We start from the raw sequence: 18,851 nt of genomic DNA, 5'->3' as shown, positions 1-18,851 counted from the left end.
TTGGCGTTTGTGCCAGCTGCACCTCCCAGGAAAGCTCTTCATTAAGAGGAAGTGATTGCACTGCCCTCTTCCCTCCCCCCCCCGCTGTGTGTTACGTGACAGGGCTCGCTTGTGTCCCTCCTGCCACCAGCCGGGGTGAAGGGCTTTGACCCACTGTAAGCAGGTGGGCAGCGTGCACATGGGCACAGGCTCCCTGCATGCCAGCAGCCCAGGTCAGTGCTACAGCTCCTGGCTTTCATACACAACAACAAAGAAGGGGCAAGAGTTTGTCAACAGTAACCACCATACTGTGTGTGTGCACATGTCAGTGGGGCATGCACGTCTGCCTGCACCTCTCCAGCTTGTCTCCACCACAGTCAGGTTTGTAGTTGAGCCACAGCCCAAAATCTGCCCCACTAGCTGTTATAGCCCCAGGGACTGCCTCATTGCTTTGCACTACAATCAAAGCGAGCTGTAGCCACAGGGAAGGCAGGCAGGACCTGGCTTCACCACCACCACTGCCAGAGAGTAGTGTTCATGCCTGAGTATAGCTGTGCCACTCAATTTGCACTTTCCACCCATGTGTATCTGAATAACCTGTGCTACCAGCTTCCCCCAAACACTAGCCAGGTTTAAAGCTAAACCGAGGCTTATTTAGCATGCCTTAAAGTCAGACTTTTAGTTGGAAGACTACAAACAGTTACAAAAAGTAAATAAATTATAACATTCACTCTTAGATTAATTGTAAATTTCATTGGATAGTGCTAAAGCGTTTCTCAGCTAGGTTCCCCTGGCATGGTGAAGTACAGAAACTACGGCCCCCCCCATGTCTCCCTGCCTGGCAGATAACTTTTCCCCTCTATACTGGAATAAATTACGCAGCTCCAGCTGCTCGTGCATACAGCAGGCAGGATGTGGGGGATGTTAACAAGGTTAACAGCTTGCTCAAGTCCAGATCCTCTGTCCCTGACAGCCAGAGAAGCCACCTTCTCCACTTCCCAGCTGCAGAGAGAAATTCCTGGGCAGCCCCGCTGCAAGGAGACGCCAGTGGCTGCTCGGTGAGTGGCAGCGGGAGGGAGCTGCCCGTGCACGCACCCGCACGCTGCTCCACTGCACCTACAGCACGGTGGTTTCTGTATTCGTGATGCCAGCATCCTTTGCCATGGCAGAGAAGACGCCCTCCTTCTTGAGCAGCTCTTCGGGGCTGTCGTACTCCACAATCCTCCCGGCCTGCAGCACCATCACCCTGGCAGCAGGGAACAAGAAGGTCTGAGCTCCCGGGATCCGAGCCAGTGGCACTGCTGGCACCAGCACTGCAGCCCCACCGACCCTCACTCCTATTGCCACATTATGTGGTTCACCTCTCAGCACTGAGGCAAGGGCACAGCTCTCCTCCCTGTGCTGGTGGGGTGACACACACGAGGTGTTAACAACTCCTCTATGGCCTGTTACTGTGAAGAAGGATCCCAAACAACATTTTTCCCTACAAAGGCATAACTACCGCATGGCCACCTTTCCCATTCCTCTATCCTACTCCCCTAGAAGCTCTGTATATTGCTGTCCCGGGCACTGCATCCACCCCTGACCCTCCGGCTCCGTCCTTGCCTGTGCTGCTGGCCACCTCTTGCCCCAACCTTGGAGTCCAGAGCCCCATTGCCCTTGCCCCACGGTACCTGTTGCTGTCCATGATGGTGTGGAGGCGGTGGGCGATAGTGAGGACAGTGCAGTCAACGAACTCGCTCCGGATTGTTGTCTGGATTAAATGGTCAGTTTCCAAATCTACAGCTGCTGTCGCTTCGTCCAGGATGAGGATCTTGGCTTTGCGGAGAAGGGCCCGGGCCAGGCACACCAGCTGCCTCTGCCCAACACTAGGATGAGGTGGGGAACATGAGTTACCCGGCAGATACTAGCAGGGCTTCTGCAAGCCTGCTGCCACACGCTGCCCTGACCCTAGCACCATGCCTGCCCAATCTGATCGTCTGCCACCCTGAGCACCACGTCCCTCAGCATCTTGCTCTCTGGGTCACCATGGAAGGGTTGGCTCACCCTGGCTCCCTGACAGCCCTGACTCCTGGACCATTTTCTTCCACCTTCAGTCCCAGAAACTTATGTGCCCTCATCCCTGGACAGCCACTCTGCTGGAGGCTGCTGTTCAGGCTAGTCCCTGGGACCAGGGAAAGGGAGGGAAGCTGGCCATGCCTCCACTCCTCCGCTCACCTCAGGTTCTCCCCTCCCTCGCTCACAAGATGCAGCAGCCCCTCAGGAAGGTCTTGCACGTATGTCTTCAGGTGGGCCAGCTCAAGGGCCTTCCAGACCTCCTCGTCTGTGTAGTGGTCAAAGGGGTCCAGGTTCATCCGCAGGGTGCCAGTAAAGAGCACAGGGTCCTGCCAGCGACAGCACCGTGTTCAGCCATGCCGCAGCCGTTCAGCAGGGCTGAATGTAGCTGCTGTAGCTGCTCCAGGCTCCCGAGTTTGGCCACAGCTTGTCCGCCATGCTGCCTGCAGCTGGGCCGGGGAGGTGGTGATGGCATGCTCATAGGTCCTTGGACTCTCCACAGCACCCAGGGATGCTCTAAGGGTGATGCTTCGCCCCAGGAACAGAGCCTGGGGAGGACGTGCAGCAATGGAACATGGGAAGGTGGGGTCAGCTCACCTGGGGGATGATGGTGAGGTTCTGGCGCAGGTCGTGAAGGCCAATTGTTGCTATATCCACCTCGTCAATGATGATCGTCCCTCCAGCAGCCTCCAGCACCCGGAAGAGGCAGTTGGTGAGGGAGGATTTTCCAGCTCCGGTCCGGCCCACAACCCCAACCTGTGGAAGCAGCTATTTAGACCAGCTGACAGGATTGAAGAAAACAGGACAGCTGCTCTCCATCTTGGTCTGGTAGGTCTTCTTGCCCTGCATCTGCAATCACCATCTCCCAGACTGTCTCCTTTGGTCCCTGCCCTGCAGCTCATCCTCAGGAGCCATGTCCCATCACCATTCCTCCCCAGCCCACCAACTGAAGCTAAGAGGACAGAAACAACTCTAACACCGTGTCGGTATGAAAAGGGTGTAGTGAGGGCAGATGCAGAGGCCCTCACCTTCTCGGTGCTTCCAATATTGCAGGTGATCCCCTGAAGAACCAGCTCCAGTTCAGGTCGGTAACGAACTTTGTAGTCGACGAACTGGATCTCACCTTTGCTGGGCCAGCCGCGGGGTGGACGCTTTTTTGTCACCCATGGAGCCTGGGGGCACAGGAGCGTTAGGAGGGTTGCACCCTGCAATGCTGACTAGCACCAAGCTGTGCAGCTGGTGTTTGCCTGGACCCTGGTCTCCTCACCTCATTCTTCACCTTCGTGTACTCGTGTACCCGCTCCACAGCCACAATGTTCGTCTCCAGCTCCGAAGATGTCCGCACCAGCCAGTTCAATGTCTGGGTCACCTATGTGGCAGAGCCAGAGGATGCTCAGTGGGACCCAGGAACAGCCACCTCCCACCTCAGCTCAGGAGCTCAGTCTGGGCATGAGCATCCCTGGCCTGGCCCCTAACTCTCCACTCTCCAGCCACAGCCCCTTCTCCCCAGCACTTCAAGAGCTTTGCTGCAGCATCTGTGATCCGCAGCCGGAACGTGCGCCTCTCTATGGCAGCAAGCATCCCCCTCACACTGGGGTATGTGCTAGCCTGGCTCCAGTCCAGCTGCCCACGTGATGGGACACCCCACGTGATGGGACACCCCACGTGATGGGACACCCCACGTGATCCCCCCGCCATGGACCTGAGCTGGAGGCAAGGCAGCATCCTGCAGCCAGCCCAGAGCCATCAGGGTGTTGCTCCTAGAAACAGCCCTGCCCTGGAATAACAAAAAGCTTTTATTGACTCACGTTGAGGGCAGAGGAGACAGAAAGACCCACGATGCCGCCGTCCAAAGTGCCCTTTGAAATCACAGCTAGAAGTGCAGAGAAGAAGACCACCAGGCTCCCAACGAACTCCAGTCGGATGGCCAGCCACCTGCACCAGGAGAGCATGGCTGAGGAGCAGTGGGAGAGGCATCTGCCCACCAGTGAGACCAGCACCCCAATGGCATCCCTGCACACCCAGCCCTGCGCCCCACACTGTACACGTGGTACCCACACCTACACAGCATGTGATCTATAGCCAATTCTGCAAGCAGGTTCATTTTATCTGTCAGCCCCTGTGTCTCACACATAATCTCCTGTGCTGGTGATGCCATGTATCTGAGGAGCCACAACTGTACAACCCTCACACACCCAGCGTATCTACCCAGTAACACGTCCCCACCAGATACCGCCCCCATTGCACTCCCACCTGGCCTGGAGCATCCGCCTCTTCCCAGAACCCACTAAGAGCATCTTGGCCCTTGACAGCGCAGCTCACCCTGCCCAGGCTCTGGACACTTCTAGGGGGCCACACCCTGGCTTTCAAAATCACCCTAAAATGTCTCCTTCCCACATATGTTGTCCCTATCCCAAGCTCCTCCAGTTCCTACACAGACCCACACTCGTGAGATCAAGAAGGAGGACTGCAGCATCTCAGGGACCTCCCTCTGGACCCAGAAGCCCCTGGGCAGAGGTGCTGCAGGCTGTGCTGTGGCATGAGTAAAACTCACCTATTTGAGATTATCCAGGAGTAAACACTTTTCTGATTGATGTCCATGGTGCTCTCATTTTGCTGCAGGAACCGTTCTTGGTGTCCATAGGCTCGGATCACGGAAAGGCCAGACACTGTCTCCCCAAAGTGGGAGTAGATGGGTGATCTAGTTACAGAGTCCAGACGCCGTAGCTGGCGTGATGTGGAGACGTAGAAGCGCTGAAATGAGGGACACAGCTTGGTTACCAACATGGAGCCCAGCAGCAAAGATACTGCTCTAAGCAGTTCTCTCAAGCCCTGGTTACTCACCAGCACAAAATAGTAGAAGACGCTCAAGGGAATGATAACAAGAGCAAAGAATGGGGTGGCCAGGGTGATCATGAGCAATGTGCTAATGATGGCCATGAAACAGGAGAGCCAGCTGCGGAAGGACATGGGAATGGTCTCATCTATCGTGAAGATGTCCTGGAGCGTACAAAGAAGTGGGGGGAAACAGTCAGTGACCCGAGGGAGAGGGAGAAGCCCAAAGGCTCCACACATACAGGGTTCCTACACACTCATGTGGTAGGTGCCAGACACTTGCAAAAATATTGGATGACACTGCATCGGCGTTAGGGTCACAACCCCATTTAGGGCTAAGCTCTTAGCTTGGGAATGGCTGACTTAACAGAGAAGTTTTCTATAATATTCTCCTGTAGCATGGACCAGCTTTGGGAACTGCATCTTCGTCTGGACCCAGGATGCAAGGGCAGGAATTGAAGCAGAAGGAGGGACAGGGCTGACTCCAGGTCCATGGGGTCATCATCGAGGTGGTCATCATCCCTCTCCTAGCTGGGCACCACATACTCCCTCATCTCAGAGTAAATTCAGCAGGTCCATAAGCTTGATCTTAAGAGAGATTTTTATTCCCAAAAATCAAGAGATGTCATCAAAGGACAAATGGAGTTGTTGCACACTTGAAACTATCTGTATTTTCTCTCCTTTCTCATTTTCTCTTTATAAGTCTCATTTACAGAGCAAAGACTGTATATTTTGCTGAAAGTCCATAACCAGAAGGACATGAGCTCTAGGCTCCTGCCTCTTTTGGTAATCTACTTTGGACCCTCTTCAGTTTCTCCACATCCTTCTTGACCAGGTGGCCCCAAAACAATACCCAGGTGTGGCCTCCCCAGCACTGAGCAGGTAATAACTTCCTGTGATCTAATGGCCGCTCACCTCCTAGTATAGCCCAGGGTGTGGTTGACCTCACAGTCAGCCTTGCATCCACCATGCCCTTCTGGTCCCTTCCAGGCCCTGATCAGGGCTCATCTGTGCAGTGCTGAACAGCAACAGGGTTATGCCACCACCCAGCACTCTCCAGACCTGCTGGAACAAACACCTCCTCCATGTTGGGGCTGTTCTCTTACCTTGGCAAACCGATTCACAATGCGGCCAGTCGGGGTCGTGTCAAAAAAGCTCATGGGCACACGCAGGATGTTGCTGAGCAGTTGCTGATGCATAATCCGAGAGGCCCGCATGGCGCCCTGAGCAGACAGGATGGTTGCAAAGAGCAGGAAGAGAGCTGCAAGGAGAGTGCAGAGCGGTCATCACCAGCTCATGGTGACATTGGCCCCAGGCACCCTTTGGCTCAAAGGACACACCAAGCAGCTCCAAGCCAGCAGCTCCTCAGCAAGCTACTGAGTCCTGCATCCCGCCTTCTCGGGAGGCCCCAGTAACTGTGTCCCACCACAGCGGAAGAACATTAACCCTTTTGGAAAACCTTGGGCCATGGCACTATCTCCAGACTGATTAAGGACAGTGATCTTCAACCTAAGGGGGCAACACAGACTTCTTGGGACAATTTATGTGGGCTTCATAGCTGTCTGATATCTGTCCACTCCACAGTTGAGCCAGGAGCAGGGGGGAAGGCAGCAGCAGGCAGATGGGCAGAGTGCTGCTCCTTGCTGCACTGCTGGCTGCAGGCCTTGCAAGCCATATCCCTTCTGGGCCACGCAGCTGAGGTGAGCAGGATCCCCTGTGCTCCCACGCTCACCTTGTGACACCCCCAGTGCCCCAAAGACACCGATCCGCAGGTCTCGCTGCTCCACAGGATAGGTCTGGTTCAGGTAGTGCTGTGCATCGTTAGTCCAGGCACTGAGCCACAGGTTTGTCCCCACGAAGGCGACGTACTGTCCAACATAGCCCATGGCAACCCAGAAAGAATAGCACAAGCCAACAGCACGCAGGTACCGCAGGTACATGGAGAACTTCACCTGTGGACCAGTTCAGCCCATCACCACTGTCCCGCAAACCGTGTCCAAGGACACCCAGCACAGCCTTGGGACTCCCACCTCGCTGCCCACACTGCTCCTCTCCACACCTTGCCCACCAGCCCCAGGCAGCTCTGTCCCCTTCAGTGCCTCTTTGCTGCAATGGGGCCACAGACACCCAGCACCAGCTTCTCTGAGCCACAGCCAGGGTCTTGTAGCACTGAGCCAAGGCAGCACAGTGCCCACTCCATCCCTCCTCCTCACCTTGCCGGTTTCCACAGCTTCTTTCTCGATCAGTTGCTGGCCCTTCACCTTCTTGGGGGGCTCCTCCTGGGCCTTCTTCCAGGAACTGGTGCTGCTTTTACTAAGGCTGCAGGGGGGTGATGGGCATGGTTAGTCACAGGGTGCTGGATGGGTCCTTGTCCTGGATTCAGCTGGGATAGAGTTAATTTTCTTACTAGCAGCTGGTATAGTGCTGTGTTTTGGATTTAGGATGACAATAATGTTGATAACACACTAATATTTTAGTTGTTGCCAAGCAGGCAAGGACTTTTCAGCCTCTCATGCCCTGCCAACGAGGAGGCTGGGGGTGACCAAGAAGCTGGGAGGGGACACAGCCAGGACAGCTGACCCCAACTGGCCACAGGGATATTCCATACCATATGACATCATGCTCAGTATATAACTGGGAGGTGGGCAGGGAGGCAGTTCAGCTTGAGAACTAGCTGAGCATCAGCTTTGGGTGGTGAGCAATTGTGCTGTGCATCACTTGTTTTTTATATTCTTTTATCATTATTATTACTATTATTATTTCCTTCCTTTTCTGCCCTATTAAACTGTCTTTATCTCAACCCACAAGTTTTACTTTTTTTCTTTTCAACTCTCTCCCCCATCCCACTGAGGGAGAGTGAGCGAATGGTTGTGTGATTGTTTTAGCTGCCTGCCAGGTTAAACCACAACAGTCCTACTGTCCTGGGGTCCATCCCCATGCTGCACTGGCACTCCAGTGCCAGAGCCCGCTGGGAAATAATGTCCTAACTGGGGCAGCTTTGAAGGAGCCCTCTGGAAGCCCTAGGCATTTGCATCCATGAAATCATAGCCCTCATCCCCAAAAGCAGAACCAGCCACCAGCACAAGTTTCAGGGAAGACCACAGAGTAAGGCTGAGACACACTAATGTGAGTAAAGGCAAGATCAGATGCTCCTGACCCAGCCCAGCTGGCAGTAGGAACAGATAGGGAGGGTCTCAGGAGGAACACCCCTGGGAAGCCCCCAGACCCCTGTCTGCAAGGGAGCAGTGCAGGGGGCAGGGGAGAGAGCTGATGAGAGCTCAGGTCAAGTCCCACCTGCGACTGAACTCTCTCTGATGGATGCTGGCCTCTCGCTTCAGGGTCATGGTCACCACATCATCAGGGCCCTCCTCCACACAAGGCTCAATGTCTTCATCACCCTGCTCTTCATCCCCAGCTAAAGCAACAGCTACAAGCACAGGGATGAGGGAAGGTAGGGTCAGGCACTGAGGACAGAGCAGATCCCACGCACCACACCTCTGCTGCATCCAGCTCCACCCCGCTCCCCAGGCCCAGGCTGTGTCCTACCACCACACATTGCACCTTCTCCAACCCTGCTGCAAGCCCAATACAGCAGGAGGAGGAAGATAATCCATTGTGCTGAAGGGAGAACTGACAGGGGACATAGGGCTAAAGGTCTGCATGGAGGCAGTCCCTGCTGCTGACTTATCCCAGTACCATCGGTGGGACCTCAAGGGGAGATGTGTTACTTTAGTAAGTGCAAGATCTGGAAGGTCATGGCACTCCAGGTCAGGAGCATCTCTTTAAGCAGATGGAGATGAGCCCTGTGGGGATGGACTGGGAATAGCCAGGCTGGACAACTGGGCTGAGCCCAGGCAGGGCAAGCATCCACCTGACCTGACACCACTTCTCCTCATAGCACTGGAGGACCTGATAAAGACAAAATGTTATCCAGCAGCATCTTTCAAATAAACCAAAGGATCTTTTTCACCCCAGCATCACTAAGGTATGGAGCCTGTTGCCACAGAAGATTATGGGACCCATAAACAAAAATGAACTAAAAACAGAGTGAAAAAATTAAACAGGTCCTTTGCTGGCTGTTCAACACAATGTCTGGATGCAAATCTTAGGCAGAAAGTCCTTGTGCTGCTGATTGCCAGAAGCTGGGAAGGATTCACAGTGGCCACCACTGGTGCCTGGGCTGGATAGAGCCAGGTCAGACTGAGGGAGCAGATCATGGGGTTTTCACATCCCCAGGACACACACACAGCCCCTCTAACTGCTGCGGCCCCATTGCGTTCCCAGTACCTGTGGTATTTTTCTCTGAAGCATCCTCCTCCTGGCTGCCATACAAGTTCAGGAACTGGGCAAAGGCCCCCCTGTTTGCAAGCAGGGTGCTGTAGGAGCCATGCTCAGACACCGCTCCTGCCACCAGCACCACGATGTTATCGACCTGGGGCAGGAAACTGACACTGTGTGTCACCAAGATCCGTGTCTGCAACAAAGTGGTTGCAGGGTAGTGAGCATCAGAGCACCCCTCGCCCCCCACCCATGGGCCTGTAGGCTCTCCATCCCCTGCTTGGGGACCTCTCTTCTTATCGCTGCCCGGCTATGGAGATACAGGGCACCCCTCTGGGGAACCATGAGGCCTCTCCTGCCTGCTGCAGCCACGCATGAAAGCCACAGGACCCCTCTCTGTCCCAAGCAAGCAACCTCAGACTTCCATGGATGGTCAACATCGTGCCAGTGCCATTCCTGCCTGGCCAGGTGGTGGGGAGGAGGGCACGGGTGCTCACCTTCTTTTGCAGCAGCCCTTTTGGTCCCAGCACGTGCTCGAAGAGGTACTTGCCGACGTGAGCATCTACAGCAGACAACGGGTCATCCAGGATGTAGATGTCTGCATTGTTGTACACTGCCCGGGCCAGGCTGACTCGCTGCTTCTGGCCCCCACTCAGGTTAATTCCCTGGAAGGGAAGGGACCTCTCTGAGCACTGGGCTGGCACCAGGCAACAGCTCTGTCCTCTGCTGCAGGTGCTATGTGAAACCCATAGTGCCCTGGGCTGATACCTTCTCTCCAATCTCTGTCTGGTCACCTGCAGGCAGCAGTTCCAGGTCTGGAAGGAGAGCACAGGCTTTGATGACCTGCTGATACCTGGCTTCATCCAGTTCTGACCCAAAAAGGATGTTGTCTTTCAGCGTGGCATTCTGGATCCAGGCCTGCTGAGGGACATAAGCCAGCGAGCCCTGGAAAGAGAGTCACAAGAACACTGCCATCTTCTGCAGCTTGTCCTTGCCCTGAGCCACCACTCCAGGACCAGTCCTGCCCTGCTGCCACCCCGCTGAGCTCCCACGCAGCCCCACATCCCCCCATGCCAGCTCCTCTCACCTGGATGTTGATGTGTCCCTTGATATTCTCCATCTCCCCAAGCATGGCTGACACCAGTGAAGATTTGCCTGAGCCCACAGTCCCCACCACAGCCACCAGACTCCCAGACGCGATGTCCAGGGTTACACTGCAAAGACATGAGGGCTGAGGTAGCAGCACTACCAGGTCACTTGCCAACTCCCGCATGGGACCAGCCCGAAGCAGTGTCTCTGCGGCACTCTCCTCTAGCAGCACTGAGAGGTGACTGCCATCCCCAACTAACAACAGAGGGACACTCCGTCTCCCCACCCAAATGTCCCCAACATGGTGCAGAGCACTCACTCTCTTATCACAGCGTTGCCGTCCTGCTCCCAGGCAAAGGTGGCCTCTGAGAAACGCACAGCGCTGCCTGCCAGCAGAGAGACGTACCTCAGGGCTCAGAGACCCACGGTTGGGCCACCCCGTGCCCCACAGGTACTAACCTGGAGGTTCACCTACCTGCAATGGGGTTGTGGTGGATAGCTGAGGTATCCAGGTCTTCTCCACCCAAGTAGCGCTCCAGCCTCTTAGTTGACACACTGGTCTGCCATGGCAGAAAAAGGATGGCATGTGGGCATGGGGCGCAGCTGGGTGGGCTGGCAGGAGCCCCGTAAGCAGAGCACCCCGTACACACAGCCCCCACCCAAGCACCAGCCTCTGACCCCCAAGTCTGTGTAACGTCTGTGAGTCCTGTCCCACCCCACTGCCAGCCAGCATCGGTAGAGTCCTGTGCACTGACCCCTGGCTGTCCAAAGCCCAGGTCCATCACACACCCGAGCCCCCTGTGCTGGTTTGGGCAGAGGTATAAGACCCCCCTGCATGCCCTACCCTATGTGAGGGCTGACCTGCACCAGGGAAGAGAGGACCAAGGGCAGCATGGCCATGGGGAAGCGCAGCACGTTGAAAAGGGAGATGGAAGTAAAGGCCTTCTGTGCATCCAGGATGTTGTTCTCATCCACCAGTACATAGACAGCAAAGCTGGCCAAGGAGACCTAGGACAGATAGCAGGGAAAGCTGGTTGTGTGCAGCCCAGACCCTCACACTCCCCTAAGACCTCAACAGTGCCTTCCTGCTGGGGGCCTGTTCCCCTCCTATTTCCCTTCTCTTTTGGGCCCCATCTCACCACTCTGATGGAACCCCCTTCCACCACAGCTCTCCTGCCAGCAGTCAGGACCATTTTCCACATCCCAAGCATCGGTCAGCCAGCCCCTTCCTCGCTGCAGAAGCACTCCAGCTGAGGTTCCCAACCCCACAGAGCCCAACCCTAGCTCTGAAGAAGGGGCAGCTTCCCAGACCCACTGGCACTCACCAGGAAGGGGGCACACGTGAACACGAAGATAGAGATTGACTGCAGGTAACTGAAGTTCAACAAGTCCTTGAGCTCAAGTGCCCGGATCTCATTGACTCGCTTCTCAAATGAGGGCTCCCAGGCAAAAAGCTTCAGGATCTGTGGTATGAGCAGAGTGAGTGGGTGCTGGCCTCACAGGAATGCCCACCTCCACACTCAGGTGTCTGGTGGCCAGCACCTCCATCACCAGCTCCTGGCTTACTCAGATGCCTGCTTGGCCACTGCATCTCCCCTCTCCTGTCCTGCCCCACGGCTTATAGCACTTCACCACAGCATTCCCACTCCCTCATCCTCAGCTTACAGGTCACTGTCAGCCCCTCTGCCACCATGGCAGCCTGTTCACCACCACTCAGCCATCCAGGAAAGCCCCAGAAAACCCTCTCTTGGCTCCCAAGTCTTAGTCCAGGTACCCAGAGCTCCTCCCCAGCCAACCTTTCAAAAGGTGAGGAAGCCAAGGGAATTGCAGAGACCGGGGCTTGGCTCCTCCAGACACAGGGGCCCGAAGCTAGACTATAACGCTGGTGCTGTAGGGTTGTACAGGTGTGCTGCCTCCAGGTACAGTGCACCAAGAAAAGGGATGCTGCAGCTGCCCGGGAAGTCTCCACTCCACTGCTCACCTTGATTCCATTGAGGATTTCACTCATTATTTTCATGCGTTCATCCTTGTTCTTCATGTTCCTTACCTACAAACAGAAGAGCCAGAGGTCACCTAAACCAAACAGCAGCTCACCCTTAGAAATACATCTGAGCTGCCACAGGGAAGGGAAGGGTGGGCTCCAGAGCCCAGAGAAGCCATTCCACAAAGCTGGACCTTGTCTCCCTGGGGCTCTGGGCAACCTGGGAAAAAAACAGCACCCTGTAGTCAGATAGAAGCTAAAGCTTTACTTTATGGTTGGTAACATCTCACTTTCAGCCCTCAAGGCTGTACCCAGCCATGTTCAAGTTCAGCTGTGATGGCAGAACAGGTCTCACCTGCCTCCTGCTCATCTCAGTTGATTGCCCCCCAGCTCAGGCTAGAGACACCCCCAGCCCAAGTCAGATGAATTTCCCAGGCTATAAAAGATCCACAGCACAACAGGGAAGGGTACAGGAGTGTGGAAAATGAGTGAGGGGAGCAACAGTGGACCTCGGGAGTGGGAAGCCATCTTGCACCCAGCACTGACCTGGATGGTTTTGGCCTTGGCGACCAGGAACCCATTTATGGGGATGAGTAGCACCATGACTGCAATGCCAGCCAGGACAGAGGGGCCCAGCTCTCCCCAGAGAAAGATGATGGATAGGATAATTTGCAGGGGGGATGACCACAGCTGGTGAACGAAGTTGGCCATGTCCATGAACCTCTGAGCATCAGCCGACATCAGATTCACAGTCTCTCCCACCGTGGATTCCTTGCGGGTGGCACTGGACATGGTGAGTGCCTGGAGAGGGAAAGCACAGTCACTGCAGGCCAGTCTGGGAGCAGCCTGGCGCAGAGCATGGGGCAAACACATCCCTGTGCAGGAATCCCAGCAGAGGCTGCCCTGAGTGTTGCATTGTTCTGAAGAGAAACCTCCCTCGGCCCCTGACAGCTGCAGCACCCAGGTCCTAGGCAGAACTAGCATCCACAGTGTCCTCAGCGCTGAGTGGATGTCCCAAAAGCCAAACTCTCCCTGTGTCTTCCTGGGAAGGTAGGGGCATACACGCTGGTCGCCCCGGGCTGATGGGGCAGGGAATGGATGCTGGTATCCCCAGCCCAGCTTGGAGGAAGCCAACAGGGGCGATGACAGGGCCATACCAACCTTCTTGTAAATGGCAGCGATGAGACTGGCACGCACGTTTGTGCCAAGCTGGAAGCACAAGCTGAAGTACTGCTGCAGGCAGAGGGACTGGATCAACGCCGTCAGGAAGAGCAGGATGGCGTACAGATAGCCTTGCCAGGCAAAGGACTCCTCATCCGACACAAAGGCGATCAGCAGCCTGGAGGGCAGAGTGACCCATGAGACCCCACCCTGCTGAGACAGACCCAGGCAGGATGCTCCAAACCAACGCAGGGACAGCATCCTCACAAGAGTACTGACAGAGATCCTGCCCAGACAGCTGGCTCGACACTCAGCAAGGTGGGGACCCCAGGCACCCGAGGGACACTGTATTTCACATACAGCAGCAGGTCACCTGCGTCAGATCATCTGCAGAGACTGCGGCTCTGCAAAACAAACAGGGCAGGTCCTGCTGAGCTGGGCTGGACTGACTCATGAAGGGCCCCAAAGAAGAGCCAGGACTGACTCCAAGGAGGGAGCAGGACTGCGTAACAAAGGACATAGGGAGCAGGGAGTAAGGTATCACCTGTAAGAGCTGGCAGCCAGCTCAGATCAATTCTTCATTAAACTGTAACCCAACACATTCTCAGACCTTTGGTGAGGGCACAAAATGTCCCCAGGGAGTGGGGCTAAGAGAGGTACACATATGGAGATGGTGGGGCTGGATGCAGTACACACAGGGAGGTGGTGGGGCTGGGTGCAAAGCCAAGACAGGGCAGGGATGGTGAGAAAGGACTCACTTCAGCAGCTGGGGGCTGACAAACACAAGTCCATCATGCACCAACTTGAAAACCACCGACAGCAGGAGGTTCTGCCAGAAGGTCTTGCACAGGGTTTTCACCAACCAGCCCCTAGGGAAATCCTTGCGAGGGCCAGAGTCCCCTTTGTCCTCCTTCTTCTTCCTCTTCGGCTGCTTTTCCTCCTAGACGGAAGCCCATACAGAAGGAGCTGGTTGTGTAGGCTCCTTGCACATGGAAGGGTGCTTCCAGGGCAGTGCCACAGCCCTGGTATCCTGAATGAAGCCTTAGCTTTACCCCCTGTCATGTTCCCTCTCACTGATCTCTGCTCATGTCATACACCCCCAGTACTAACACCTTTCTTGTGCAGATGTGCCAAAGACAGCTGTTGCAAACCCCAGACCAGCCTGAGCCCCTCAGGCCAGAAAACAGGCACCGCAGGAAGAATCACAGAGTGATGCTCACTCTGACCTCATTGCTGGGAGGTATCAGGGTTAGGGAAAGATGGAGATAAGGGAGCTGCTTGTACTGCAGACTTGAGGGTGGTTCCTGTCCTTCTGTAGGACAGAAGGATGGAGACTTTCGTGGTCTCTCAAAACAGGGATCTGCTCAGGATGGGGAAGACCTTGTCATGGGTTCCCCCATCCTTGCTCATGGTCCCGCAGAATCAAAAAGGGGAAAACCCAGCAAAGGGGGTGCAGGGAGGTGAGGTGACCCTACTCCCCAAGGCTGGACCTGGATCTCTCAGTCCCATGCAAGGCCAGGAGTGGGAAGGGATTTACCAGCACCAGGATGTCTTGGCTCTGGGCCTTACTCATGTTGTTCCCATGGTCTGGGCCACCTTCCTGACATCTTTTCTTGCGTTTCCGTTTTTCCAGTTCTGCTTGGGCCTTCCTCACCGCAGTCTTCATGTTCTTCTCCAAAACAGTGTAAATAGCCTGCGTCTTGTCTTTACCTTTCAATTCCCAGATATCCTCTATCTCCAAGGGTTTGCGATAGCCCTTGAAAACCATGCTGTGGATCAGAGAAATCTCCCCTCAGCAGGTCTCCCACACTACACCTGAGGGAGAGTCACTGCTGCAGATCCAGAACTTTCACACCCAGCCTGGCCGTGAGCCCAGGCTGCACAGACTGCACCGAATGTAGTGCCTCTCACGACTAACTCCAAGCAGCCTGTGCCAAGCTGCAGGCTCCCTGAAACAGCACTGGCCCAGCCCTAAACCACCCCGACATTTCACCAGCCCAGCCTCCCACAGAGCCCAGCTCACCTGGTGTACCATTCAAAGGTGATGGAGCTCAGGAAGGAGGCTGTCATCTCTGGGTTCTAGGGTACAAAGCAAAGTCGGTACCAAGAGGCCCTTGATGCTGGGGGATGGTGTTGACAAGAGCTGACTCAGCACCCCCAGCCATTAAGGAATCCCAGAAGTTTCAAACTGTGCTGGCTCCAGCCCCAGGAACCCCATCTCACAGCCAGAAGCAGCCCTTCTTGGACACATGTGCAAATGCCCTTGTCTGCAGGCTCCAGCTCTCGCTGTGCTCCTTGCTGAAGCCCCCAGCCTGCCCTCCCACAGGGACCAGGAGGAGTCTCTGCATGGAGCCCACCCTGCCCCACGCAAAGTCAGCTGGGACGTGGTACCCCAAGCCGCCTCCTGCACGGACCTCGCACCTTCTTCGTGATTTCCTTTGTTTCTGGGGCGATGTCTGAGAAGCCCGAGACAAGGAAAAGCAGCAGCTGGAGTCCATAGGAGATGAAGAAAAGGACAAACCGTGGCACATCGGAGATTGGTGCCTGCAGGAATGGAGAGACCAGGGTGACTGTTGGGGCTTGTGTCAAGGCCACTTGGCCCTCAGAGAGAAGATCCATCCCCAAGACAGTGAACATGGCTGACCCCAACAGGGCAGTGCAAAACTCGCTCTGGGTCCTGGCTCAGCTTCCCTTTGCCACCCCTCCCTGCTTCTCCCTGACCTCCTCCCATAAGTCCATAAAAGGAGAAATTGGCACTGGAGAGCTTATGCCTCCCCAAGGACACAGGACAAATTCAAAGAGCCACTCCTTCTCAGGTCTCTTCTGGTTCTCCAGGGTCCCTAGGGCAGCTGGGACCTCAGTGATACCAGTGAGAGCTTGTCAAGAGATGAAGTCTGAAGGGACTTCCTTTGGGGACAGAACAAGACCATGGGGAAGTGCAGAGCTTCCTGCCAAACCCAACCTGCAGGGCCCTCCGGAGGAGCGACTGGAATGGCAATATCCCACACAGCAGGGACAGTGTCCAGAAGCAGAAAAGTATCCCCGAGTCTCTGCACAAGCAGAAGCGTCGCGCCTCATGGATCAGCAGGACCAGGAGCTGGGGGAAGGAAAATCAGTCAGTGGTTCAGGTAGGGCTGCAGGACTCTGTTCAGGCTCTAAAGATGCCTTTGGAGCATGATGCCAGCACACGTGATCTGCCGGGATTTTCTGCCTTGAAGACACTGAGCTCCCAGTGCCTGAGGTCACTGCCAACCCTGCGTAAGCTTCGGAGTTAATTGCACAGGACAAAGGTTTATTTCAGGAATACGTAAAATCAGGCTTCTCATAGGAAAAGTAAGGTCTGAAGACACCCTGACATTACAGCAGAGCACTATTTCTCTTTTTAGCTGTTCTCACCCCAGATTCTCAGATACGCCCAGCTGTGAGGAGTCACACCCTGTCTCCTGCATATTGCTTCCAGACCTGGAATTAAAGCCAGATCAGAGACCCAGCAGCGCAGCCTCTCTGGGCAGTCCCCTTGGCTTATAATCTCACATGAATTCTGCACATGAAACTAAATGACATGACAAAACATGAAGGATAGCAAATAGGGGTGTTACTTTTGCTTTTAAGTGTAGCTCCTGAGCCTTATGGCTTTGATAAGACTGTTAGAATATCCCATGTCTCACACAAGATAGCTACAACTTCCATCAAGCTAATAGCCCCTATGTCCTCAGCTTTCTCCTCTGCCTGGGTATCCCGTAAAACTTCTCAGCTCTTCGTGCAAAACTGAGCAGGAACCCACGGGAAGCTGTGAGACATCAGAGCAGCAAGCCATGGTCTGATGTTCACGCTGTGAAACCCATACTGCTGCTACTAAGTCTTCAGCCAGAGAGCTCAGCTACGCTCACAGGCATAGTATCTATCCCAGCTTTAAGGATAAAAGGACGAAGCACCGTACAATCAGACACCTGCCCTCAACCTATGGCCCTTGTGCACCACCCACACGTGTTCAGGGCTAGTCCCTGCCAATCCTCCAGGCTACGCTTCCCTCATGGACACAGCTTCCAGCTGATCTCTGAGCTATGGGAAGTTTTCTGCTGCTTGGCCCCGCGGTCTCACACCCTGTCTCTTTGGTGACATGCAGCACGTTTACCAGCTGATCCCTTACCCAGGTGGCGATGTACAGGCTGGGGTTTGTGTACCAGACAGCTGGCAGGGGGTCCTGCTCCGTGTCCTCTACAAATGCCAGGGCCAACTCCGCCACTGCTGTCAGCATCAGCAAGGTAGCCAGCACCTGCAGGGAGAGGGGAGTAGGCATGAGGGGAGACCCAGCCCATCGCAAGCACTGGGAAATACTGGGAGACAATGCAGTCAGGTGTAAAACCACTGTGCCCCATACACCATTACACCCTTTCCAACCCAAACTTGGCCCGGGAGAGCTTTCTAGGGTGCTGTGAAGCTGCAGCATTTCCATAGGAGCACTGCCATCATTTTAAGCTTGGAGGATAACAGCCCAGCACACACCTCAGCCCTCCCTCCCAGTGCATCCCCGCCCTGTTATCCCCTCTGTCCCAGATATGCCTCATCCTGGGCTCCCCTTTACACTTCTGTCTCAGATGGTGCCCTAGCCCATTGCTCCTTCTCTCCTACACTTCTCATCCCTCCATCCCTCACCTGATTCCAGCCCAGAGGCTTTCCACTCACCAACTCTCCATCTGAAGCTGCTCCAGCCTGCCCTCTGTGCCCCCTCAGCCCCACTCTACCTGTTTCACGATGTAGAGTTTGGTCACAGACGATTTCTTGGCTCTGGATTTGCACATGGGCAGGAGCTGCCATGGAGCCAAAATCCAGAAGAAGCCAAGGGGGACCCAGACCAGCACAGTCTGCTGGAAGCACACAGGCAGGTCAGCATCTGGACGAGTGAGGAAGGAGGCGTTCTGAGGGCAGCAAGGACAGACAGCCAAGTCAGTTGGGATGGCTCGACTCTCATCTGGCTCACAGCACAAGAGCCAGCACTCCTATAGCTCCTGCCCACCCTGCTCCACCCCATCGCACCCTGAGAGTTCTGTGCAGGGTGTCCCATGTTCCCAGCTGGGCTGCGGGGCTAAAACAGGACAGGGCTCACTCAGGGAACGATCATTTACATCGTTGTCTCATGGATACCACCCAGGCAGTGCACAGCGCTCGGTGCCATGGCTGCCCTGGATAAATACCAGAACCTCGGCCGACCGCTGTCAGTTGGGTCCCACTGGCTGAACACGCTGTGAGCCTTGGGATCTACTGCTTTCCCCTTCCACCGAGCATCCTGCCCCAAGAACAGGTGATGGGGCGATGCAGCCACTCACCCAAAAGACGGAGCCACAGAACTCCTCCAGGGCTGCCGACATGGCTCAGGCGAGAAGAGACGGTGGCTCCTTCCCCTCGTTCTGCCTGGCTGTGAGAGTCCTGGGTGGATGCTTGGGACAAAAGTCCCCACACACCCTCAAGTGGT

General features: G+C 55.3%; 1 protein-coding gene across 1 annotated transcript; it reads right to left on the bottom strand.

Annotated features, from left to right (window-relative positions):
* Positions 1–265: 265 nt before the first annotated feature.
* ABCC2 (ATP binding cassette subfamily C member 2) lies at positions 266–18,851 on the bottom strand. The gene is made up of 32 exons (XM_075758178.1): positions 18,706–18,851; positions 18,124–18,297; positions 17,529–17,654; positions 16,341–16,475; positions 15,800–15,922; positions 15,402–15,457; positions 14,916–15,147; positions 14,137–14,318; positions 13,379–13,556; positions 12,764–13,018; positions 12,218–12,283; positions 11,562–11,699; positions 11,098–11,244; positions 10,712–10,796; positions 10,556–10,622; positions 10,235–10,361; positions 9,916–10,092; positions 9,645–9,812; positions 9,157–9,343; positions 8,164–8,296; positions 7,083–7,188; positions 6,602–6,821; positions 5,976–6,130; positions 4,879–5,034; positions 4,589–4,788; positions 3,843–3,969; positions 3,302–3,403; positions 3,063–3,206; positions 2,632–2,790; positions 2,197–2,363; positions 1,653–1,847; positions 266–1,225 (listed from the first exon to the last, which is right to left on the bottom strand). The coding sequence occupies exons 1-32, from the start codon at positions 18,745–18,747 to the stop codon at positions 1,096–1,098; spliced, it is 4,659 nt and encodes a 1,552-aa protein (XP_075614293.1). The 5' UTR covers positions 18,748–18,851; the 3' UTR covers positions 266–1,095.

This window comes from Balearica regulorum, chromosome 7, assembly GCF_011004875.1.
Source record: "Balearica regulorum gibbericeps isolate bBalReg1 chromosome 7, bBalReg1.pri, whole genome shotgun sequence".
NCBI lineage: Eukaryota > Metazoa > Chordata > Aves > Gruiformes > Gruidae > Balearica > Balearica regulorum.
The sequence above is the reverse complement of the archived record's forward strand: the minus strand, read 5'-3'. Positions and strand labels throughout refer to the sequence as shown.

What these genes read in the sequence shown, in the direction of transcription:
- ABCC2 (XM_075758178.1), bottom strand. Translation starts at nt 18,747, where the DNA reads ATGTCGGCAGCCCTGGAGGAGTTCTGTGGCTCCGTCTTTTGG. An exon ending in GTCAGCCCCCAGCTGCTGAA is followed by an intron (nt 13,557 to 14,136) that starts GTGAGTCCTTTC and finishes TCTGCCCTCCAG; the next exon opens with GCTGCTGATCGCCTTTGTGT. An exon ending in TCCTGGATAATCTCAAATAG is followed by an intron (nt 3,970 to 4,588) that starts GTGAGTTTTACT and finishes CTCCTGGTGCAG; the next exon opens with GTGGCTGGCCATCCGACTGG.